This window comes from Meleagris gallopavo, chromosome 2 (assembly GCF_905368555.1).
Source record: "Meleagris gallopavo chromosome 2, MGAL_WU_HG_1.1, whole genome shotgun sequence".
Taxonomy (NCBI): Eukaryota; Metazoa; Chordata; class Aves; order Galliformes; family Phasianidae; genus Meleagris; species Meleagris gallopavo.
In genome coordinates, this window is record NC_139405.1 from 28,075,034 (window position 1) to 28,099,850 (window position 24,817).

The window sequence follows — 24,817 nt, forward strand, 5'->3', positions numbered from 1 at the left end:
CTGTAATTCTCAGTCCAGAGTGGGGAGACAGAAGGTTGATGCTGTTCTGCCTTCACATGCCATGCATAAGGAGGTCTTGTCCTACACAGAGTGCAAAAATGAGTGACTGAGAAAGAAGCAGCAGGGGAGTGCTCCTGCAAGGAAGGACTAAAATAATAAACATGGATGTACTTCTCATCTCAAATATGGACACATTCTTAAAACAGATGGGAGAACACCAGAAATATAGTCTGATGAGAATTTAGTGTGGCTTTCAAAGAACAAACATTATGATTTGAGAATGGCAATATTTAAAATATCTTCATATTTTCTAGCTGGGAAACAAGCAGAGTTAAGTCTGAATATTTAGTTAGGCTCTTCTTCAATTGGTTTTCTAAGGAGTTCTCATACTAAGTGAGAAAGAACAAGCATTTCTAACAAAGTAAGCTCCCAGCTTTTGATTTCTTGGAAAGAAAAATAAAGCTATACAGAGCTTGTAAACAATCCGTAAGTGCACAGGCTGCAGCATTTCCCAAGAGAGATTAAAAAAAACATGAGTTGTTCTGTCTGTGCACATGGGAGAAGAGTCCTGTGTAAGAATGAATTTGAGCAGTGTACATGTCAGTGACAACAGCTGTACAAACTGATTAATCCACAGACATCTTTGCTACTGCAGAGGAGGGAAGGACAGGCCTGTGGAGCACTTGGCTTTCACCCTCTAGAAGTCTCTACTTGTAGTTGGAGCAAAACAGAAACCGAAAGATTTTATCTGGGCGATAAGCAATTACATGGGAACAAGTATGCCATTTTATCAGGGTTAAACAGAAGCTTTCAGGGCTCTGAAGTCATCCACTTTGCATCTTCTTTAGCCCCTCCACAACCAAGGTTGTTTTCAGAGGCCTTAACTAATCACAAAGCCATTTAGATTAGGAAGCATAGGACATTGTTTAAAGGCTGATGGGAAGATTATACTGCCAAGAAAGACTGTTCCTGCTTGTAAGTTTACCAGCAGCCAAAGAGTTGGCTCAGATAGAATCAAAAGAACTTCAGTTGCTGGTAGCTGAAGTTGCAGCTGGCAGTGCTGGGCCTGATGCACCTCAGGATATAGTTGTGCTTTTTAGCTGCTGGGGCACATGGCTGATGACTCCTAGTGACAGACCAACCCCCCCCCCCCACCACACATAGCAGCCCCTGCCTGTCCCTGCTGAAGGCCCAGACTTCCCACCAGGTTTTGCTTATGTAACATGATGGAAGGCACAGCAGAACAGCAAGGGCATAGCTGCAACAAGTGAGGATTTGCTCAAATCCTCCAACAGCCGTGGGCATGGAAATAAAGGAAAAAAAGCTACTTACCTACAGAAGGCCTCACGTAGGCAGTAATCTCCAGCAAGATATCCTTGCTTCCAGTGCCAGCCCTTAAATGAGGTCTGGGATGGGGTAGATCCTGGCTCCACCCCTTCTGGTCACTCAGCTACATTGCATGCACCTGAGCTCCCCTGGGATTGCCCTGCCTTGCCACCAGGTGCTCAATCACTGGTTTAAGCCATTACTTAGCATTTCCACTACAGTTTATCACAATGATATTGCGGCTCTGGGACTGAGCCAAGGCTTCTAGGTCCCCTTGCTTTTTCTTCATGCTGTGTATATTGATGTAGAAACATTTCAAATGTTCTTCATTGTACCTGGCACCTCATGGAACAGAGTGAAGGCTCTCACTAGCGTGCTGTCCTTCATGTTTTGGCACTCTATCCTATAGTTTATCTCTTGCGTGCCTGATTTTATTCCTTTCCCCCTTCAAGTCTAGTTTAAAGCTTTGTCAGTCAGCTACTAACTCCTGTGCTGAGCAGTTCTTTGACCTGAGGGCACCTCGCCCAGTGTGCTCACTGCTGCTGTCAAACACTGACAGAAAGCTTGGGCACATCCTGCAGCCTGAGACCTAAATGGCCACTTGTGTTATCTTGTCCAGTTCTGCATTCTGCATTTTAGATTTTTGTAGAAACTTCGTGTGACCTTTTATCTACTGTGGCCTGTCAAGGCTAGCCAGCATGATTTTGAATGGAGGTGCAATTTTGTGGCTGAATTTTCACCTTCACTTTCTTTTTTTTTTGGGGTGGGGGGCTAGAGTGGGAGAGGGGAAATGCCACTTTATCTAGAAGTGGTCTGGTAAGTAAGTGTTTAAGGCCAGGTTGGATGGAGCCCTGGTCAATCTGATCTACTATTTGATCTAGCAGCTGGCAACCCTGCCTGTGGCAGAGAGGTTGAAACTTGATGATCCCTTCCAACCCAAGCCATTCTGATTCAGTGCTTCTCAAAAGCTGTGTTGCTCCAGAATATGACACTCTGTTTAAAAAAACTCAGTAGAAATTATCTTAATATTTATTTCATCAATAAAGACATTATTAAAATTCTGAATTTTTTACAGCTTGAACAGCTGGAGTGTTTAGGATCATATAATACCTCTCTTCCAATCCCACTCACCTCATGTTTGTTGTCTTTTATCGAAGTCAAGCATTTTGGTAATATTCTCTTGTTCAGATTTGGACAGGAAAACCTTTCTGGAAGTATTTTTTAAGCAAACATGAAACATAATTATGTACAGCAATAACTTGGTTTTGCTGTTGATAGGATGTTATGCCTTGTATTTGGACGCAAACGGAGATGCGGAGTTTCATCAATTTTTATTTATGTTGCGCTAAACTACAGGGACTCTTATAAATGATTTTGGTTATCTGAGAGCTACAGTGAGACTGGTGGTGTTCCTGGATCATTGGTTCTCAGATACAAAGAGATGCAATTGAGAAACACTGCATCCTATGCTGCACAAAAAGTCTGAAGCACCTGTGGCGAATTGGCTGTATCTTAAAATGGGAAAGCTGATAATACTATTCTATGGAATTAAGAAAACTAATCACTGTGTGGCTAATTTGGGCCATAAGGAGAAACCATTGTTTTTTCTTGTGCTGCTGTCCTGGTGAGGGAAAAAGATAGTAATTATCTGTTGAGATAAAAGTTAAAATTTATGTGACAAGTATATATTAAGAATTGCTATTCAAATATTTAACAATTTCTGATTTTCTTTACAGAAACTGCAGAGCTCAGGAAGAGCACATTTTCTGCTGGAACGTGCTGCTCCCTTCTCTGCTTTTTTGACTGACAGCTTTGGGCGTCAGCACAACTACTTGAGAATTTCTTTGACAGAGAAGTGCAACCTCAGGTGTAAGTGTGTGCTTCCTTGCACAAAGCTCTTATTCACCTGTAGGTAAAAACACATTGTGCAAATGCCAAGAATAGTGGTAGAGTACTTACTGGTATGTTGGCCCAGTGTTATGTTTCTTGTCTTGGCAAAGCAATGGCACAGGACAGTTAGAAACTGATCCAGGGCTGAACTGATGGGATGGGGAAACAGGAGCAAGCCTTAGGATCGGTAAAAATGGGTCTTTTGTCAGACTTGGCATGGTTTACCATGGGAACTGAATGAAGATGCATCAGGGCAGCTTCAGATTGGTTGATAGTAAAAGGTTTTTCACGAGGGTGGTTGGGTAGTGGAACAGGCTTGTGGGTTCCTTCCAACAAAGGGTATTCTATGATTTGGATTGAAGTGCTTTTGGATGTTTGTATACATAAGTGTGTGATAAGCATGAAAGCTCGTACCTGGGCATTCCCACAACTACATCTACAAAGTCTGTGGCTATGTTCCCATGCTTGCTGGTGAGTTTAGTGTATGTGTTTGAATGCAGGTTAGATAAAGTCAGCTTTTCCTTTTAAGTAGATCCATCTTAATTTTGAGACCCCTCAAATGAGTTGTGGGTTTTCTTTTGAAGGAAACCAGGAAATTGCTTGAAAGACGTGGTGTATGATCTGTATGTAAGAAAGGCAGTCAGTTGGCTTTCATTAAAGGCAGTTGCACTTGGTGCATTCTGCATATCAGTTTTAGATTAAGTGCTGCTGAGTATTTTTTGCCATGTATTTCTGTGTTCTTTGTTTCAGGTCAGTACTGTATGCCAGAGGAGGGTGTTCAGCTGACTCCTAAATCAGAGCTACTTACTGCTCAAGAGATAATCACTCTGGCTGGACTGTTTGTGAAAGAAGGTGTAGAGAAGATCCGCCTGACAGGAGGAGAACCACTTATCCGGCCTGATGTGGTCGATATTGTGGGTGAGTTTCCAATAAATAAAGTGTAATTCAAAGTGACTTATTATGTATTGAACCAAGAACTACACTTATAATTATCTACTAATAAAGTCCCACAATCTGAAGAATAATTGCATATGAAATGATGTTGGTTTTGCCCAATATTGTGAAATGGAAGGCAATTCCCTTCAGCAAACTTCCAGTTCTGTTCTCCTGGTTGAATAGAATTTGTCATTTCATATTGTGACAGCTGAACTTAGTACTGGCTTCATATTCAACATCTAATAGAATAGCATGCAATTATGCACCCTATGGGTGAAAAATCAACTGATTTGAGAAGATCCTCATTGCAGAGAAAGAGATGATATTTGTTTACAACCTAGAGAACAAAATGGGTTTTCTTTTTGGGGAAGAGGGAGAGTTTTGTTTGTTTTGTTTATTTTCAATTGCATCTGTGTTTACAGGAATTGTGAGAATGACTATGCTTTTATAGTTACTGATGAATGTATTAATTAAATGGAAGATAAATTACTGGCTAAACCTTTGAAGTCTATCTCCTTTTGATTTACACTGTGTTAATGTATCGCGCTCTTGATTTTGACTTGAGCCAGTTGTTTTTTTCCTTATCAAAAGTTTCATATGTTATGGACATTAAAACAGCTTAAGATAGTGGTAATGTGTTAAATTAAAGCTATGAAGGTAGGTGTACTTTGGCATATTGTAGGCAATGGAACTTCTGCTTCTACAACTATACTCTTAGAAGTACTGAAGATAAGGAGGGATTAATATGGCATATGAAGGTCTTGAGAAAAGTGCCTGCTGATAGACTGGGCTTTGCTGCATGAAACAGCTCTATTCCAGCTCTGTTTTATTCAGAGCAGTGTAGTATAAAGAGCTGGAAAAAGTAAGGCTAGAGTGAGGTGGCTTGAGATCTGCTTGTATCCTGATTGTGAGAAGCCTCTAGACTCTACTAACGTAATCTTTTTGGAACTCTGTGGAATAGCATTCCCTCAGGTATTTACCACATGAATTATGGTTATTTGTATTTAGGCTTGAGAGCGTTATGTACATTTCAAGAAGTCTGGCATGTGTGTTTCTCACAATAAAAAGTGTAATTATTTTTAGCTGGCTTTTTCCAGCCAAAAGGGGAGTAGATTTATAAAAGCAGATGTATTTTAAAATATAATAATCCTTTTTTTAGTTGGAGGGTATAGTATTGGCATGAGACTGAATTGAAATCAGTAGCATTATCAATTTAGTGCAGAGTTTTCTTTGCTGGTTTGTACTTTTTTGTTTTCTCGTAGTAGCTGATGGCTTTTTATATTCAACAGTGTTACTTCAATGTTGAGGGTTTATGCTGAGTAGTTAGTTCATTGCAAAATAATTCTATTTTTGCAATAATTCTAAGCATTGATAAACAGGTTCTTTTGTATGTTCTACTGTAGTGATTGAATTCTCAAGGGCTTATTTTTATGGCTATTGGAGGGGGACCTCAATTTGAATCACTGGATTTACATTATTCTGTTTACGTTCTTGTTCACAACTAAGCTTGGATAGAATCACCTTGTTCTTGAGAACCTTCACAACTTCTGCGTTGTCATTTTAACAGATGAGAATAGTCATCTTGGTGTAAAAGTGATGGATGTTAAGATGATGTCCTGCTACATTACTTCTTTCTGTAATTAATTTATAGTTGCCTGGTTGTTTTCTCTCAGCCATGTTCAAAACTAGAAAATTAAGTGTCCATATACAATTTTTTTTTTTCTTCTAAGACTGTCATGTTACAATATGTTGTACGCAATTAGGATCAGTAGAAAATTGTTAAAATTAAATAGATTGCATATAACAAGCAGGGGAAAATTCACTGAAAATAATAAAAATATTTCCTGCAATGTTCAAAGTATTCAGCTTTATTGAAGCCATCTTATCACAAGGTTGTTACAAAGCTGTTCCAGAAGTGGGCACCTCAGACTCTGAAAATCTCACCTTTGTAATAGCGTTTCAAGGTAGAAATTCCTTATCTTGTAACCTAAGGTTACTGTAGCAACATATGTGATCCATCCTTTGTCAGGCAAGAGTTATACTAGAACTTTCCTTGGCAGTACATTCCTTGTATGACCTAGTGCTCTAGGCTGTAAGCTGTTTTCTGGTTCTTGGGCAAAGAAAAGCAAAAATTGTGCTGATTCAGGAGCAAGAGAATTACAGAGTCTGTGATTGCTTCAACAGGCTGGAGAAAAAAACTTGGCTAGCCTAAGAGGAAGGTGAGGCACATTCAGACGTTCTGTTTCATCTTTGTGATTCCATGAGTGTATTTGTCTTCACTGTTTGATCTGAAATGAGCTGCACTGGATTAAGTTCTGCTGTACTTTAAAAGGCCTACTCACGATTACATAGCAAGAAACTGCTGGCTTTAAGATCCAAATGCTTTATTGCCAAGATATTTTTCAGATATTCTGAAACAGTCTGAGATTGAAAAAGGCAGTAGCACGTGCTAAGACGCTATTCATTCACATTTCCATGCTGTAATGTTCATATTTCTAACAGTTTTAAATCTATTAATTTCTTGTTTAGTGTCATTTTGCCCTTGTGGGGCTATTTTGTTTTATTTTATAACTGTCTTCACTCTGAAATATTTCTCCATTGTTAAAGTGTCAATACAGTGGTCAGGTCCTTATGACTTCAGCAAGACTGATGATAAGATTGTTATACAGAGGTTTGGAACATCTAAGTCTGTTTGTGGCTTTTTGTGTCTCTGACCTAAGTTTCTTTTTTGTTGAATTCCATACACTGCAGAATACTCCACCCTATTAATTATATGTTGGAGTATGTGATGGTGTTCAAATTCCAGGCTCAATGTTTTTGTATGGAGATGGTCTAGCTAGTTAAATAGTGTTAGATGATAACATTTTGGTAAATCTGGAGACTTGCTGTGCTAGCAAAAAAACCCAACTGGTTAGTAAATGTTTACTGTGGTCTCCATTTATTTCGTATTATATAAGAAAATATTTCACAAACTAATGTAACAGCAGCTCTAGAACTCCAGAATGATTTTAAAAATAAAATCTAGTCAAAGTAAGGTTGTAGTAACATAATCACTGGCTATTAATTGTCATTAAAATGGCTGTTCAGGTGCCAATTGATTTACTCTTAACAAAGTAAGTAAGCCATAACAGCCTTTCTAAGATTCACAGGGTTTATACCTATAAGCACACATTAGATTGTAAGAAACGGAGGCTTCAAAATTGTTTTCTTGACTTGGGATCATAGAATCCTTAAGAGTCGGAAGGGACCTTTAAAGGTCATCTAGTCCAACTCTACTGCAATGAACAGAGACATGCACAACTAAATCAGGGCAACTTACCTGAAAGGTTAGGGCACAGCCACATCTGGGCAACCTGTTACAGTGCATTACCACCTCACTGTAAGAGACTGTTTCCTTTTATCCAACCTGAATCTACTCTCTTTACGCCTAAAAGCATTTCCCCTTGTTCTGTCACCACAGACCCTGCTAAAGAGTCTGTCTCCTTCTTTCTATAGTGCCCCTTTAGATACTGAATGGCAGCTATCAGGTCACCTCTCTCAGCCTGTACTCATAGGATGTCCCTTGGATCATTTTTGTGGCCCTTCTCTAGACACACTCCAACAGGTCTCTCCTGTACTGAGGACTCCACATCTGGACTCACTATTCCAGATGAGACCTCACCAGCATAGAGTAGAGGCACAGGATCACAACCTTTGACCTGCTGGCCACATTTTTAATGCAGACCAGGATACGGTTGGCTTTCTGCAAGGGCATATTGCTAGCTCATGCCCAACTTACCATGCACCATTACCCCCAGGTCTTTTTCAGCAGGGCTGCATTCAATCCTTTCATCCTCCAGCTTGTATTTGTAGTAGGGGTTGCCTCGAGTCAGGTGTAAGACCTCGCACTTAAATTTATTGAACCTCACAAGATTCACCTGGGCCTACAGCTCAAGCCTGTTCAGGTCCCTCTAGATGGTATCCCATCCCTCTGGTGTGTCGACAGTATCCCATAGCTTGGTGTCACGAGCAAACTTCTTGAGGCTGCACTTGACCCCACTGTCAATGTCATTGGTGAAGATATTAAAGAATATCAGCCCCAGCAACCCCAGTGGGGACACCACTCATCACCGATTTCCATCCAGACATGGAGCCATTGACCATCACTCTCTGGACTCAATCCTTCAGCCAGTTCTTCATCTGTGACTCATTTCTAATATTTCTTTGGGCTGGATTACTCAAGTTCCAGCCCTGTATTGCATTGTAGATGGTTTATAGAAACTGCCTACACTACATTAGGAGGTGAATAGGGCTGAGATTTAAGCTATGTTTGTTTTCAGCAGGCATTTCTCTTAACCATAAATCGTCTGTGAAACACCAGTAAAGCTCATTAATTTTAATGATAGATTATTACAACCATATTTTCCTAATACTCATACATAAACTTTTTACTGCATGCTCATACATAAACTGTGACTCAGCAACTAACACTAGCAGAAACCTCTATCATGTCCTAGTGACTGCCAAAAGTATATATTTGAGACTTTCCTGAAGCAGATGATAATGGAATATAGAATCCATCTCCTTTGTGGTACTGCAGGCTTAAATTAGAACTGGACTTAAAAAGTATGATAGCTTTTTATTATTGTCTGGGAAGCATATGTCTCCAGTGAGAAAATATAGAATACCCTGAGTTGGAAGGGACCCATAGGCACATCATTTTCCAGGGCAGGCTTTTTATAGTAGCATACGTATTTCTGGAGTAAAGCTGTGCAGATTAGACTTGTTAATACATATATTAGGGGACAAAATTTATTTTCTGGTCTCAAGCAGGAGAAATATAATTGAAGAAACTCTTAGAAGAGGATATATAAGAAAGTCATCTGTTTAAGGAGATGCTCTTTATCCTAAAGGAAAGGAAGTAAATGTAAAAAGGTTTACTTGATGGCTTAAGCTGCACAAATAAGTTTTTAGCTTCGTGCTATTGAAGCTAAATGTTTTCTGTTCTACTTCATAGTTTTATCAGTTACCTTTTCTTGTATTGATGTTGTGTTGGTGGTAAGGCAGTGGCCAAAAGTTGGCAAACAAGTTAATATGTGGGCACACAGTGAGTTCCAAATTTATGAAAACTCTTTTCCCCTTTTTAATTTAGAGATCATTAATGGAAAAAAAAAAAGAAATGCAAGCAACTGCAAATATTCCACTTCTTAGCTTTCACAAATAACACAGTGTACTAACTGGTCCTTCTTAGTTTGTTGGTCTAAGTGTTAAATCTCCAATTTCTCATAGTTGGGCTCTATCCAAGTTGTTCTGCATACTGATGTATTTCCAGTGCCTCGCCCTGTCTCTCGTCCTGGCACAGGGAGAGGAGATGCACTGACAAAGCTGCTGCCTGCACTTAACGACCTAAGGAGTTCCTGTCTTTTTATTAAAACAACAACACTTTTCCATTTTAGGCCATGGCTTGGATTTGTTTCTGTATTTAATTCTATGCCTTTATGCATTTTACATTTCTAGCTGTGAGACCTGCATGGCAGCTAGTTTTTTCCTCTCTATTAGGAGTTCTGGGCCAAGCTTAGGCTGAATATTTTGAGAATAACTGAGAAATGAAATAAAGCCAAAGTAAGACCTTTATCAGCATGAATGAATAGAGGTAAAATAGGCAGTGAAGAATGAACTGTAAAATATTTGTATTATAACTAGAATTGCCCCAAGAATAAGAGTTCTTAAAATATTTTCCAAGAAATTAGGATGGATGCTATGGCTTTGCTTTGATTCTGCTTCTGCAGATGGTGTATGCGGTTTTGTTTGTTTTCCTTATTTGTTCTTGTATTGATAACCAGAGGTTTGAAGGACTGCCCTCTGGGAATTGAATATGCTGAGATTTCCTCATTGAGCTTCCAAGGAGGCAGCTATTTTCTAAATTTTAAACTCATTATTTTATCTGTTTCTTATTTGGTTTTCATTTGTTAACCAAAAGTTTCCAGTTGTTAAGAGCAAATACTTTTCATTGGATATTGTTGCATCAGATTCTCTATAATGGCCTGACGTGTTGACCTTTTTCTCTCTAGATGGGAGCACATATTTATTTTGACACTTTAAAGTCACTATTTCTTGACAGTACCACTAGGTTAGAACTGTCCTTTTTTTCTGCAGCACTTCAGGATAAGTGTTGCTAGTTCAGGTGCCATGGTATGTCTTGCTGCTGCTTACTATTACAGAACACAGAATTCTGTTTGCAATGCCAGATTAAGGAAAAGATGGTAAAGAAGATCAGAGGCCTTCTTCCAACAGTAGAGTAGCTATGGAGAACAAAATTAGTTGTATTTTCATTGTTCTTCATAAGCAGTTTTGCTTGCAACAAATTGCTGTTGCTTATACCTTTTGAAATAGGTGGATGCTAGAATGGATCACCTAAGCCATCATGGCTGGAAGAAGGCTGAAACATTGATGTATCTGTGTTTTCCTCCCGCCCTTGCTGAATTTTATTTGCTTTGTGAATCTTTTTAGGGGTTTTCTGTTTAATTCACAGTTAAATTACTTCTTTTTAAATGTTCTTACTTTTATTTTCTTTTCCTAGGTCAACTGTACAAGCTAGAAGGGCTGAAAACCATCGCTGTCACAACCAATGGGATCAACTTAGCCAGGTTATTGCCCCGACTGAAGGAGGCAGGACTGAATGCCATCAACATTAGCCTGGATACTTTGGTTCCAGCTAAATTTGAATTCATTGTCCGGAGGAAAGGTACAGATTTGTCTTCAAAGGCAAAATTTTTAATACCTGCGGGAATGTGAATTGTTTGATATGTCTTTCATACTCAGTTGTTTTGGAAAAGAAACAAATTAGTGTTCTTTTGATTCTAGGGAAAACAACCTATGCAAGCTATTTAGATAAGTGACTTTCCTTCTTTCTACAACGCTAAGAGGTAGAACCTTTAGTTGGATCTGTGAAGAGTAGAAGAGGTTCAACTCACCAACCGCAGTCAGTGGCAACTGTATCTACAGTTACCAATAACTGTTTGAGTACCAGTTTGTTGTGGAAATAAAGAGAACTCTACAGATCTTGTGCTGGACTCATGTGCTGCTGTTCTTTAACACTTTTCAAAGAAAAACATTTCACTGTAGCAGCCAAGGATTAATATATCACAAGAATTAAACTTCTTGTGACAAATAACAGCAGTTTCTGAAAGCTACATTTGGAATGTGCCAGCTATGTCTCATTTTTTATTAGTGGTGTTTCCTATGGCACTACATTTTAAAAGTAGTAAAAATAAACTGTTCCTGACTTTGCTTGAGGAGAGATGCAAACTTTGTAACTTCTCTCTAGTTGAACTAGTAATAGCAAACTATTTCAGAAATGCTTAGATGTTTTCAGTGTTAAAAATCCTTGTTTAAATGAATTCTGTCATGAAGTTTAGCAGAAATGTTTGGGCTTCCTTCCTTAAAGCTAGAACTGATGCAGTTTTATATCACTCCATTTTGGTCTACAAATGTAACTTTTGCAGGCTGTGAGCTGCTAATTCTAACAAAATTTCCTGGTAGCCACTAGATGGTGCAACAGCTTAAGCTAAATTCGTGGTAAGGGGTGAACAAATCTGGGATACTGTGAGAAGTAACTTCTACATTTAAATCACTCTTCTATCAAATTCAAATTCTGTTGACAAGTGTGGAAAGGTGGTTTTGTCTGCAGTCTCTCTGGGAGTGCTTCTTCAGATTTCTACATCACGATGCAAATATCTCTTCCTGTCAGAAATCTGACTGTTTTATTAATGTGGTTGTGTCATGGCATAATTGGCATGCAGAGAAGTATCTGGAGTATCTAATCACAAGCAGGTGGTGACTGTGCTCTTTTCTTCTGCTCTCTGCATTTGAATATTACCTGATTTGTGACATTCACTAGAAGCAGGCTCTTCCTTTGCTACTGAAGGGGCAAACCTCATCCTGAAGCTCCCTGAATTATACAGCCACAGTGCTTCATATCTGATTGGAAGCTGTTAGGAATGCGCTGTTTATAGTTAAATTAAAAGTTAGCAAGGAAGAAGGATAACTTTTATATAAATAAGTGTTCTCTTTTTCCCATAAAGGGCCTTTAACCACAAAGAGAGAAATTGCTCTTCTGAATAGCATAGATAATGAACAGAGAAACTTCTGTGACTTTTTTTTTTTAAAGAGGAGAATAAAAACTCCAAATCATATATACTTTTTTTTAATTAAGATCAGGTTAAAAACAGCATTGCTGAGTGCTTTTGTGTTTTTTTGTTTTTTTTTTTCCTTTTGTTAAGGGCTGAAATTATGTAAAAATACTTTTTAAATTGTTTTTGAGGGTTTTTTTATTTAATAGGAGATTTCCAGGTATGGAATGAGCAGAGAATAAACCGTCTGCCCTACCAAGTGCTACCTTGTCTCGTGTGGCAGTTCCAGAGGCGACCAGATGTAGCTCTGTTAAGGTGAGAGGGATTCCTGGTCTTAGACTCCTACAGTCTAGTTAATTCTGTGGAAGGCAAAGGTTTCATCTAACTGGAGCTAGCCAGGAGCTCAAGCAACTTGAAATAAATTTTTCAGCTCCTCTGGGGACTTATTCTAGGATTTTGATGTTGTATCTTTAATGCAGGTTGTATCTGATTTAATCCCAAATGTTTGGGTTAATATTGAGATACCACTAATGAGTAAAACCACATTAGAGAACCATAACATTTCTGCTCCTCTCTATCTACCACATTTCAAGGGATGATCAAATAAATAATATTTGGTGCTGCGCAAGGCTTTGTTTCATAGCCTGCACCTTCTGTTTTTGTTAAGTACAAAGAAAATTAGATATTTTACTGTAATTGAATCATTAAACATAGGCTTGAAGCCTATGTTCCAGCAGGGATGAATCACTGGGAGGTGTCATGCCTCCCATATGTGATTGTTCTGGACACGTTGAAGAATCTCTACAGAATCATACTTACAAGCACTATAACTGTGCTTTAAAGTTGAGTAAAGTTACGGTTTCTTTAAAAGATGAAAATACTGGATTTTTTTCATAGTCTGGAGAACCTTGATTTAGATGCACTGCAAGCTTTGTTATTCTTCCATACCTCTATATCCATTGTTTTATTGTTGTTTTATCTGTTGCTTGCTTATGACTGCTTCCTGTCTCTCCTAGTGGATTTTGATTTCTGCATTCTTGAAGCTGCACATAAGGTTTTCTTAGCTGTTGTGGAGCTTTTTGATCCCATTTGAGGCTCTGGGTTGTGCTTACAGCAACGTATCATTATCTCTCTTGCCACATTCAGCTCATAAACTTAATTGGAAGGAAAACTACCACCATGGCTGCAAACTTTCTGGGTGCATGCAAAACAAGTAGGTGATGAAGAAGAATTACAGGTTCTAACTTCAAACAGTTGCTTGCAAGACTTAGGTTACTATTCCCTCCTTACTCTTCATATTCTTTTTGCGTCCAGGAATGGTATTGGTTATGCATCTCCTGCTTTCCTGCATTTGTGCTTGATAATACTCTTACCAGACAGGAAACAGTAAAGTAGAAGTTTTGTGTCTCTCCTTTCTATTCTGATATGGAGCACATTCAATGTCAAGTGTGCAAGAATGTTATTAAGTAAGTTATTACTTGTTTTTGGTAAGCACCTACAGATAATTAAGTTACAAGCATTTATCTAGAGAACCTGAGTTTCCAGTAGACCAGAGACAGGAAAAGAAGACTGATGAACCTACCTAGAAAAAGATATTGTATAAATAAAAACAGCACAGGGATTGTCAGCGCAGAACTTCTGGAAGATATTGCCCTTTTGCTAGCATATGTAAATTATTTGCTGTTGAAGACTACAGCTTAGGGAGGAATTGCTCAGCCTCATACAGTGTCTTGTCATCTGCATTTTGAGTGCAAAAGAGGAATGGTGTTTAGTCTATCTTAGACTAGGTAAGAGACATGCTTGCAAACACCGTATTTGCAGCTGTGCACATCCACTCACCAGAAATATGTCCCCAGTGGTCTGTAACTTTGTCTCATTCTTGCTACTATCACCTTGTTTCTCTGCCAGCTGGCGTGACGAGGGAAAGAGTAATATGTGAAATCTAAAAATGATATCTTGATGAAAGCTCAACTTTAAAATTGACGTAAAGTGTGATTTGAATGAGTTGATTAACAGGCTTTCAGAAAGGCCTTTAGAATCATAAAATTGCATACCTAATTTTTTTTTCTTCCACATTTAAGAGGTACATCTAGAGGGAGAAAGTACTTGCCCTGAATTAACTCTGTATCTGTGTCTGGGAGCTGATGACAACTACAGACCATACTAAAGGGGAGGGTGAATGTGGGGAGTTCATCCCTTGGAGTCATTGCCGCTTTTGACATATTTCATTTGTTTTTAAGGGTCAAAGGACAACTTACTGTGTTTGTGGTTTTTTTTTTTTTTTTTTTTTTTTTTTTTTAAGTGCTCTGACTCGTGTTCCCAACATTGTGGTCACCAAATCCACAAGTTCAAAGTAGTCATAAAATGATAGTCGTGTAAAATGCTGCTGCTTGTGATCTTTAATAGCTTTGGAAGCCAATTAGATCTGTGGCAAGGGGGAAATGAGGGATTTTTGTTTGTTCCTAACTGTGCTCTTCCCCACACACACATTACAAAGATCCTTTTAAAATACCCTTAGCAACACTGTAAATACCAGATTTAGACCAGTGAGAGTCTGCTGTTTTAGCAAAGACACATGTGCTATTATTATCAAATAAACATTAATTTGGTTTCTTTCTTCATTCCATCTGGAGGCAATTCACAGATGTTTGTCACTCTCTTTAAGATGAACACAATGCAAAGCAAAGTTGAACTGCAGAGTCATACCTTAATGCTATATGAATGTCCAAAGATGCAGAAAAGCATCTGAATATTTTTGACTACCCAAATACCATTTAAAAAAAAAAAAATGTATCTCACTGATTTGACAACAGCAGTACTGGCAGCTCCCCCCTGGCTGGGGAGAAATAGAACTGAAATCTCTTTACTTGCATTTCTTTTTACTTAAGCCACATCTTCTGAATTGGATTGTTTTGTATGCTTTTTTTTTTTTTTGGTAGTCATCTTTGTGTCCTGTATCTCCTTCCATGTTCTGTTTGTTTGTTTCATGTAAACAGGAAGAATAAAGATTTATCTTTTCTATATCTTAGGCTTTCACAAAGTAATGGAAGGAATCCACAAAGCCACTGAACTTGGCTACCGTCCTGTAAAGGTAAAGGAAGTGTTAATCTACTCTTTTAACTGTTTTTTTTTTTTTTTTTACCATAACTTGTGATAAAAGTTGCAGCTCACCTACTAAGGAATTTATTTCCCGCCTTTCTTGTCCTCACCTCAGATGATTTTTGGTAAGTCTGAAGATCACATCAAGAGTTATTCAGGGAAAAGTTCTATCTCCTCGTGAAGCTCAGAGTATAGTTCACACTGCCACAAAGCATATTGATAGCCTAGCAGCAGGCTGCTGGGTGGTCCTGCTCTGTACTTGCCTCCTCCTGCCCCCTGTATTGAGTTGGCACTTGTCTGACCCAGCTATGAACTTGGCTGAGGGAGTTAACAGGCAGAAAACAGCCCTGCAGAAAGACCTTTGTGTTTTTTTCTGGTTTATCTCCTTCATCTGCTCATAGCAGATTCTGATGAGGACCAGTGTTAGAGACAGGCAGAGGGAGTTCTCCTTTGGAGGTGCAGGTAAATCAACTTAGCTGTAATATGAAACTTCACCCTAACTCAGCTTACAGTTTACAGTTCTGTAGCAGTTGTTCCCTTCTGTTTCACCAGTGTTTTGGAAAGTCAAATAAGTGTAAGTGGTTTAGGGTATAAAGCTCTGAAAAACACCAGCCAAAATTCAGACTCTGTCTGAGAACATTGCCCTGCGTCAACAGCTCTTCTCGATTTAGAATCGTTTGCAAATTTCTTAGTTATACCTTCAAGTCCTGCAGTGACATCATTTATGTAAATGTTAAAAGAGAATCACAGAATCATAGGGGTTGGAAGGGACCTCCAGAGATCATAGAGTCCAACCCCCCTACCAAAGCAGGTTCCCTACACCAGGTCACACAAGTAGGTGTCCAGGCGGGTCTTGAATATCTCCAGAGAAGGAGACTCCACAACCTTCCTGGGCAGCCTGTTCCAGTGCTCCGTCACCTCACCTTAAAGAAGTTCTTGCACACATTTGTGCGGAACTTCCTATGCTGCAGTTTCTGGACACAAAACAGAATTCTAGGGAACCACTATAGCAAATGGTCACTACCATGCCATAACTCCTTTTACTATCACCTGTTTGACCCCAAGGTTTGACAGAAGTGATTGGCTATGCCATTTCAGTCTTGCCAAATTATTTTTTCTTTCAAAATTCTATTACAAACAGACTAGGACTACAGAGCCTCGTGTAAGAGGTAAGGACGTCATTCTCTACTTTCTAATTTTAGGTGTCTGCTTTTCCTGCAGGTAAACTGTGTGGTGATGCGAGGTTTGAATGAGGATGAACTGCTGAACTTCGTGGATTTCACAAAGGATCTGCCCCTTGATGTGCGGTTCATAGAATACATGCCCTTTGATGGTAACCATTCCTTCTCTGAGATTTTGCCTGGTATATGGTGTGCCATGAATATATGTGAATCAGGTTGGGGTTATTTACTCTTTGAAGTAGAAGTTTTGATGAGCTCTTCTGGGGAATTTTGAAATTCCCAGATTTTATTTCATTTGCACCTTGCCTATCTTCTGTGGATACGTGGTGAAAGATTAGTAGCAGAATTAGTTGGTACTGAGACTCCTACAGGGAAAAGTGAGATCTACTGGGAATGTAGAGGTTGTTCTTTCCTAACTAAAAAAAAAAACAAAATCCACAGTCTACAGTTGTTCTGGTTTTGTTAATTTTAGGCAATAAATGGAACTTCAAGAAGATGGTGAGCTACAAAGAAATGCTTGATACAATTAAACAACAGTGGCCTGAATTAGAGAAATTGCCCTGTGAAGCTTCCAGCACAGCCAAGGTGGGGGATAGACAAAGAATATATATAGCATATATATTGTATATAACACCTCCCTTTACCCCACATCCCCAGAGTGTGGTAAGTTCAGCATTTATATTAAAAAAAAAAAAAAAAGCAAGAAGTACTCAGTGTAGTAACTGTGGAATTTTGGTCAAGCTGCCCGCATGTGGTTTGACACTTATTTAAAACACTGGTTGTAATTTTTCCCTTTAGAAACACAGTATGTTTACTAAATGCATCAGTGAGATATAAAGAATGACAGGCTTGCATCCTATATTCACATATTTTGAAACTTTTCAGAGTCTACATCTGTGTCTGACTGCACATTAACGAATTTGGTGAAACAGCTGTTCTCTGAAATAATAGCCTTGCTTTAGTGTGCAAAGTCAATGCAGAATTTCTGACCCACATGAATCTGTATCTCATGTCTCTCTAAGAATATTCACACTAGCATCACCTGCAAGTCAACCACAGTGGCAAACATATAACAAATTTGTGCATTTCCAGGAATGGAATAGAATAGGCTGGAACTTCTGACAGAGCTGATTTTGCTTTTCTATCTTGTGTAACCTTAGAACCAGAGAAAATTTTTGTTAAAGTGTCTTCTGGTCTTTGGGCACACAGAGATTTTAAAATGAGACCTCTAGTATTGATTCCTTTTTTTCCTCCTTTCCATTTCTGTAGAGCTACAAAGTGCCACATTTCCAGGGACAAATCAGTTTTATCACCTCCATGTCAGAGCACTTCTGTGGATCCTGCAATCGGCTGAGAATAACAGCAGATGGGAACCTGAAGGTTGGTAGTGGAAACATGATTCTCTTTGCTTTCGTGAAGCTAAACTGGCATTGAAATTCTTCCCTTAAAAGTAGATAGGTTGAAAAGTAGGACGGAAAGATGCTTAGTTATTATCAGCTAACTTCTAAATTATCTATCCTTGGTTTTCTGCTGTATGTATTGTTTAAGTTTCTTGGGCTGTTAGGGAAATGTTGTAACACCTTTTTTGGTTTCTCTGTTTTGCTAACATAGTTAATTTCAGCTGCAAAACATCAGTTTCAGGGCTTATAAATATAAATATTTATTTTAGTCTTTGACATAAGAGCATCTTAAACATATGACCAGCAGATGATTTCCCATTGAATTGAGATGGGGGAAAAAATATCTAAGCAGTGGTTAGGGCTTGGCTTTTGTATTCCACAAGGATCCTGTTCTGTTTCACCAAAGATGTCCTTGGAAATCTTACTCAAGAACAGCCTGCATATTTGCTCAGCAGCTGCAGAATGGGGAGGAATAACTACTTCCTGCCACGTTGAAACTGGCAGTTTCTAGGGGAAAATTAAAGTTTTCAGTTAAAAATTGGCACTTATACATTGTCACCTAATATTGACAACAGCTGTGCTGCTGTCTAATGTCAGATGACCAAGGTAGCCTGAAGGCCCAATGGGCTTAAATGTTATGTAAGCATCTCAGGCTGTCTGTGCACGTACACGGAAGAGAGAGAAAGCAAATCATCTTCATCAACCTTGTATTTCTTCAATATCTAAACCTCTACAAAACGCCTTACTCTATAGTTACTAAGAAGTACTTGTTAAAAGATGACATGCGGTAACGATAGAGCTGAAACTTAGCTGTATGACAGAACAACAGAACCCTAAAAAAAAGCACTAGAAGGATGATGAGTTGACTGAGGTAAAGGGAGCAGCTATCTTATAAGATATGATAATTGATAGTCAAAGAAATGCTCTGTTGCATAGTATTTGCAGTTTGAAGGAAATTTGCCAACATGGAATCTGCTCAGTGAAAGGAGGAAAAGATGTAAATCTAATGAAAGCTTACTAGCTATTTCTAGTAGCTTTTGTGTGAGCCCATTTTCCTTTTTGAGGAAATCAGCCTGGTGTCGTTCAGCAGGACTGCTAAAGGTAGCCATATTTATCTGTGTTTTACAGTATCAGATTCTCATCAACACTTTTCTTTAACGTTCAAACTCATTTCAACCAGACTTTATGTAAGGGCTTATGTCTTAAAGTTAATAAATTGTATGTATGAAAAAAGCATTTTTGTCTCACTTCCTTAAAATAAATTCAGTTGTCTCGTGGCGAGCTCAAAAAGCAATTACTAGGCTGCCTCAGCACCCAAAAAGACTCTTAAACAACAGGTAAGCAATGTTAAGGGATTCATAATTCCCATTTAAATTTCCAGTTATATTGCCCCCTGTCCCTTCCCCCCCCTTCCTTTTTTTGCCTTCTACCTCTTAGAAGATATCATCTATTAATTCTGATTCAACCCATTATTGAGCAAAGATGTATAGCCACTTGTTTAGTGTTCTGTACAGAAGAATGGTTTTGATACAGTCATATTTTACAAGCTATGGAAGACACACCCATACTGTTCTGTTTTATAACTGCAACTCTAATTAAAAATTGAATCCTCTGAGGGATTAATGATTTTGTATAAGGGTCAGTATGAGCTTGTGTTCAGTATTACTCAGCATCTAAAACCAGAATTCACAGAGGGCATGGTATGGTTGTTGGCTTTCATTAGTAAGCTGTAATGTATCCATGGCTTGTCTTCCCTGCGTCAGACTAGCAAAAGGGAAGAATAACAATGTTAAGACTTAAGAGCGATAGCAAAGTATTGTTCTTACTTGCTAGCATAAATCTTCTATCAGAATTCAGTTCCGTATTTGATAGTCTACTAAACCACCATTTTATGTTTTCAAGTAGCAGTTACACTTAGTCATACTAATGGTGAAATGTTTGTTTTATGGGCTCAGCTCACGCTGCTCTTAACTGCAAATAATCATTAGGGTATGCTTTTCCTTTAAGCTGACCATGGAGAGCTGCTTTGACTCATGGCTTTGCTTGTAAGGCAACCATTACAACAGCATTATGTTGTCGTCTTCAGAGACTGACAGAGTTGTAGGTGTCTGTGAAATAAGATAGTGTTGTCTTGAGGCAGCAGCTGTGCAGATGACTTTCCATTTTACAGAAATCTCTTATCAGTGACCCAAGCCTTGTCTGTTATAGGAGGATTACTTATTTTAATCTTTCTTGCTTCTTTTGTTTCCTTGGGTTGATTCTAGGTGTGCCTGTTTGGGAGTTCAGAAGTGTCCTTGAGAGATCACTTACGGTCAGGTGCCTCAGAGGAAGAGTTGGTTCAAATCATTGGAGCGGCAGTGAGCAGAAAAAAGAAACAGCATGCTGGTATGTTTTTTTGTATTGGAGGAATAACAGCAGTGACTAGGGTAGGCAATGTTATTCTGTTGCAGTGGGAAACGTTGACTTGCCAGAAAAAGGAAAGGGTTCTTAAATGAAGCTGCATTCATTTCCCATCTGATAATAGCATTTTTTTGATAGAAAGTTTTTCATTTTTTCATTTTTACCGGTCCTACAGGTCCTCCAAAATTTGAATGCCAATTTAGAATTTCCTAGTCCTTCATAAGATCTGGCACCCTGACTGTCTAGCAGTCTTTCAGTGTGCCTTTTGTCTTCAAAGAGGAAGGAACACCATTGCTAATGATCACAACAGTGAAGTGTAAAGCTAAGCTGAAATCAGTAGGGTTGTACCAGATCCCCGTTTTCCCTGAAAGTTAGTTTGCTGTAAAACAAGCACTAAAGCTGAGTTGAGCCAAGCCATTAATACAGCTACTTCATTAAGATGTTTCTAAAAGTGACAAGCCTTTTTTGAGTACGCCAATATATGTTGCCAATCTAGCGTTCTGGATAAGGTAATGATGCAAGGTCCGTGATGATACAGTCATATCTGCTTGCTGTATTAGTCTTTTATATTTTACATATATTTTTTATTTTAATTTATATTGACAGAAACTCTATTTAAGTCACATCTGAGCCTCAACATGTTGTGGTAATCTGACTGGACGTGAGAATGCTGACCTTTTACATATTAATTGTCTTCACGAGCATGGAATAATTGCCTTTATGTTGGTCCTCTTGTTCTCTTGCAGGTTTCTACCTGTTTTCTAACAGTTGGCTTTAACCTTTTTTAGTTACACATCAAACAGATTTAAGCAGCAGCTTGTAATTCTGACCATAGGCTTGCTTGTAAAAGTGCATTTCTCTGACCCAGATAAAATAGTGCCTTGTAAATCTAAGGGTAGGAGGGAAAATTGATTCCTTTACTTTTAGACTATTCATTTCTGAGTTTCTGATTTGGGAAAGTGAGGTGTTTTCCCATCTAGTAAAGGCATTTCTGCCATTAACAACATTTACCTGACACTTTCTTCTTCTGACTTGTGTTAGTCTCAGTACTATCCTTGAGGATTTAGAAGATGAGACTTCTTTGAATTGAGTCGCTGTTAACAGCTTGCCCCTACAACTGATAAAGTAAATGCTATTGTTAAGAAATAAGATTGTCCTAACTTGTTTTAACTCTGTGCTAGTTAGACTATAATTCAGATTACAGAAGGTTTTCTGGGATAAGGTTCTACAGCATTATACATACACAGCAGCTTGGAGACTATGGCAGCTATTTTATTTTTAATATCATACTAGATTCCTCCTTCTCTAGCTCTCTTGATCTTTATTGAGCTTTGGTTTTCCTAGCATGCAGGTTGCACTATGAAGAGCAAAAAACTAAATATATATGAACCAGATGCATGACTTAAAACCTAAAAAGTTAGGATTTTTATGTGTTCCTTATTTTATTTCTAGGCATGTTTAACATTTCCCAGATGAAAAACCGTCCAATGATCCTGATTGGTGGGTGACAAATCAGTACGTAATAAACATACCATGATTTTGTTTGGTTTATGTCTTTTGGGGAGCAGAGTGGATTGGGCTTTTATTTTGAATGTGTGTACACTTCTGGTTTAGGAAGAGAAACATGTTTCTTAGTTTTAAGCATAACTGTATTTTAAGCCAGATTTCAGAAGAAGGAGAGGTTTTATGTCCCCATCCTCTGTTTTTATTTTCTCTAATTTTGAGAATCATTACATTTTCTAAAGGGATTACTAGCTTCTTCTTGCCAGTCTCCTTTCTTTGTGCCTAACAATACTATACTAACTAATCAGGCAGTTTAGGGATGAGTTTCATGAAGTTTACTAAATGGCAATAGAAGCATAACGGATTCAAGACTTATTTTTATTCCTGAACTAAGAAATTCTCCTTTGGCTACAATGTATAAAAGCAACAAGGTGACCCACACAAGGCTACTCAGCTCCTTAATTCTTCGCTTTGGAATCTGGAACTTGCAGTTTCATTATTTTGAAACATCTTCTTAACCTTGCAAAGTCTCAGGGCATAACCTTAATAGAACAATCTGCAGAATCTCACCACTCCTGCGGATAAGAGCTTTTGTTTTTATTTATGTCTATTGAAGATATGTTTACTATCTTTCCATTCATTTTGAAGTTCTCTGCATGAATGATGAGGCACTGCTGGGGATTCTCTTACAAGTTTTTTCATATGTTTCTGTGTGGCGCCTCTTCCATGCCAACAATTCCTTATTTTGTAGCATAGCAGTCTTTGGGAATACTTGTTGGTCCTTAAGAAGTAATGAAACTGCTTCTGATAAGCTCTTTACAATACCAGGCAAAGCATCATCAGCAATATCAATAATCATATACAAAAAAAGGTTGACTTACCCAACAGGTGAAGAGGGTCTGCAGCTATAAAGCACTCCTCCTTAGGAAGCAGTCCCTACCCAAGAGATGTTCTCTCTTTGGAGACTGGCCCTTAAATGAGCCCGGGGAGTGGACCCAGGGTCACATGGGAAGCATAGGTGAATTGCTTGCACCTGTGCCCTGTGGGCCAGCCACCCCCTTCACCAGGTGCTCAATCATCAGTTCAGGCCATGACTTAACAGTTCCCTTACACCTATCTTCTTCAAAAGACCAAGTGGTTGTGAGAGTTAGTATTGCAACATTTGTTGGGCACTGTTCTATTGTATCTTATCAGTCAGAGGGGAAAAGTGTAGTGGGGTGGAAGAGACTGGACCAGTAACTATCATTCTCCCATTGTTGCTGTGCAGCTTCAGCACAGCTTTTAAAGCAAGTTCCCTTGCAGGGAAGGGTAACATGCCTTAACTTGTAGGCTTTGCTACAAGTGATGCAGTAACAGCTGTATTTTGAAGCAAGACCTTAGTGTACTGCTTAGTTTACTTTTGTTGAGAAATACATTCTTTAGAAGTCTCTTAATATTGTTACTGTTTTCACTGGGAATATTTTTCCCTTGCTAGACTGTCTTTTTCCATGTTGAGTTTTAAAGTGAATAGCTTTGGTGATGCAAGACTAACTAGCTAGTTTGCTTTTGTTCTTTTTGTATTTGGCGACTGTCTCATTGTGTTCCAGTCAAAGGGGAAAGAGGAACTATTGTCTGAAGTGTATGCTCACTTGCTACAGGAGAAAAATAAAGATGATGGAAAATACTAAACTTCCTACAGTTGGATGAGACCTAAATCATTTTACAAAATGCTTTTGAAAATATCCTCTCTCTGAAGTTAACATTCATAGTAACATTTTGGTATGCAGAAATAAGATCTATTTTAATTCCTTTTGAAAAGTACTCTCACGTTGTCTGACATACAGTAAAAGAGAGAGAGAGAGATCCTGTCCAGGTCCTCCCCAAGCTGTTTCATCTCCCTTTCAGCGTAACTGATGTCAGTATCTTCATCAGTGGTACAGGGTCCATAACTGGAGATGAGTGGAGACAGTCTCACTCTCTGCACATGGAGAATTGCATTTTGAGTGACTAGAATTAATTTAATGAACGCTTTGGAAAACATTGAGTGGTTTCACTAGTCCCAGTATGAGAAACCTGACTTCTCCTCTGCACTATAATTGTCTGAGTCTTTGCTGTAATATGGTTTGTATGCTATTCCCCTTACTAAAACACTCCTTTTTGGCAGGTTGTTCTCTTCACAGGTTCATTTCAGTAGTGGAGAGTTCTTGCTTTTAAGTATCTCCTAGCTTCTTTCTTTTCCCGCATCACCACGCTAGCTGGAAGCTAACTCACTTAACTTTCTACCATACTTTACTATTAGTAGGGTCAAAAAAAGAAATAATTTGTCACATAGGTTCAGTTGTATAACATGTAGTGCTATGGAAAACCATTATCCATTTTTTTGTATTTGCATGAGCAATGCATGAACACAGGTGACTGAACAAAGGCAAAACAAAGATACATACAATGCATGCATTGCTGTCTGTTGCTATATTTTTACTTCCCACTTTATTTGAACTAACGCTACTTCCCTTTGCTACTCCCTACTGCCACAAAATTGTGCTTACCTGCCTTTACACTTGTCTGCCTTTGCAGTCCAGATTCTCTTGAAGACAAGACACTGCAGATGATTAGCTTTAATTTCAAAGCTAATCAGGGGAACCAGAAGAATAATTTGAGTCTCTGCATTTTTCAAGGCACATTCACATAGTACAGCAGAAGCTAAAGAGTAAGGAGAAGAAAAGATTACTAAGCATAATTTTCTGTGCTCTTCTAAAGCAGAGCATCGTTATTTTCAAAACAGTTATGTTCACTTAAACCCATTCCTCTAAGGGGAAAGACATTACCATTAAAGTTGTAAAAATCGTAATTTTGGTGGATAAGCCATCAGTTGTGGATCTGAAAGGGCTTTTGCTTGAATTTAGAGTATTACTGGGATTATATTTTAAAAAGCATATGTATCTGTGGTTGATTAAACTTCAGTAATGGGTACTTTCCAATCAACAGTTGGAGA

General features: G+C 38.5%; 1 protein-coding gene and 1 long non-coding RNA gene across 10 annotated transcripts in view; one reads left to right on the forward strand and one right to left on the reverse strand.

Annotated features, from left to right (window-relative positions):
- Positions 1-24,817, forward strand: part of MOCS1 (molybdenum cofactor synthesis 1) — a 33,410-nt gene that overhangs the window by 4,090 nt on the left and 4,503 nt on the right. Inside the window, exons 2-10 of one of the 3 annotated variants that reach the window (XM_085219414.1) lie at positions 3,063-3,195; positions 3,967-4,134; positions 10,712-10,876; positions 15,293-15,354; positions 16,584-16,695; positions 17,016-17,128; positions 17,813-17,923; positions 20,208-20,328; positions 21,796-21,843. In XM_085219414.1, the coding sequence (XP_085075540.1) occupies positions 3,063-3,195; positions 3,967-4,134; positions 10,712-10,876; positions 15,293-15,354; positions 16,584-16,695; positions 17,016-17,128; positions 17,813-17,923; positions 20,208-20,328; positions 21,796-21,843 (1,033 nt within the window). Of the gene's footprint in view, positions 1-3,062; positions 3,196-3,966; positions 4,135-10,711; positions 10,877-15,292; positions 15,355-16,583; positions 16,696-17,015; positions 17,129-17,812; positions 17,924-20,207; positions 20,329-21,795; positions 21,859-24,817 lie in introns of all 3 variants that reach the window. The other 2 variants (XM_085219417.1, XM_085219416.1) reach the window with 2 other exon arrangements.
- Positions 1-24,817, reverse strand: part of LOC104909652 (uncharacterized) — a 40,710-nt gene that overhangs the window by 2,097 nt on the left and 13,796 nt on the right. Inside the window, exons 3-4 of one of the 7 annotated variants that reach the window (XR_014882049.1) lie at positions 24,372-24,525; positions 1-22,782 (exon numbers count right to left, since the gene is read on the reverse strand). This is a non-coding gene — a long non-coding RNA (uncharacterized LOC104909652). Of the gene's footprint in view, positions 24,526-24,817 lie in introns of all 7 variants that reach the window. The other 6 variants (XR_014882046.1, XR_014882047.1, XR_792499.3 and 3 more) reach the window with 6 other exon arrangements.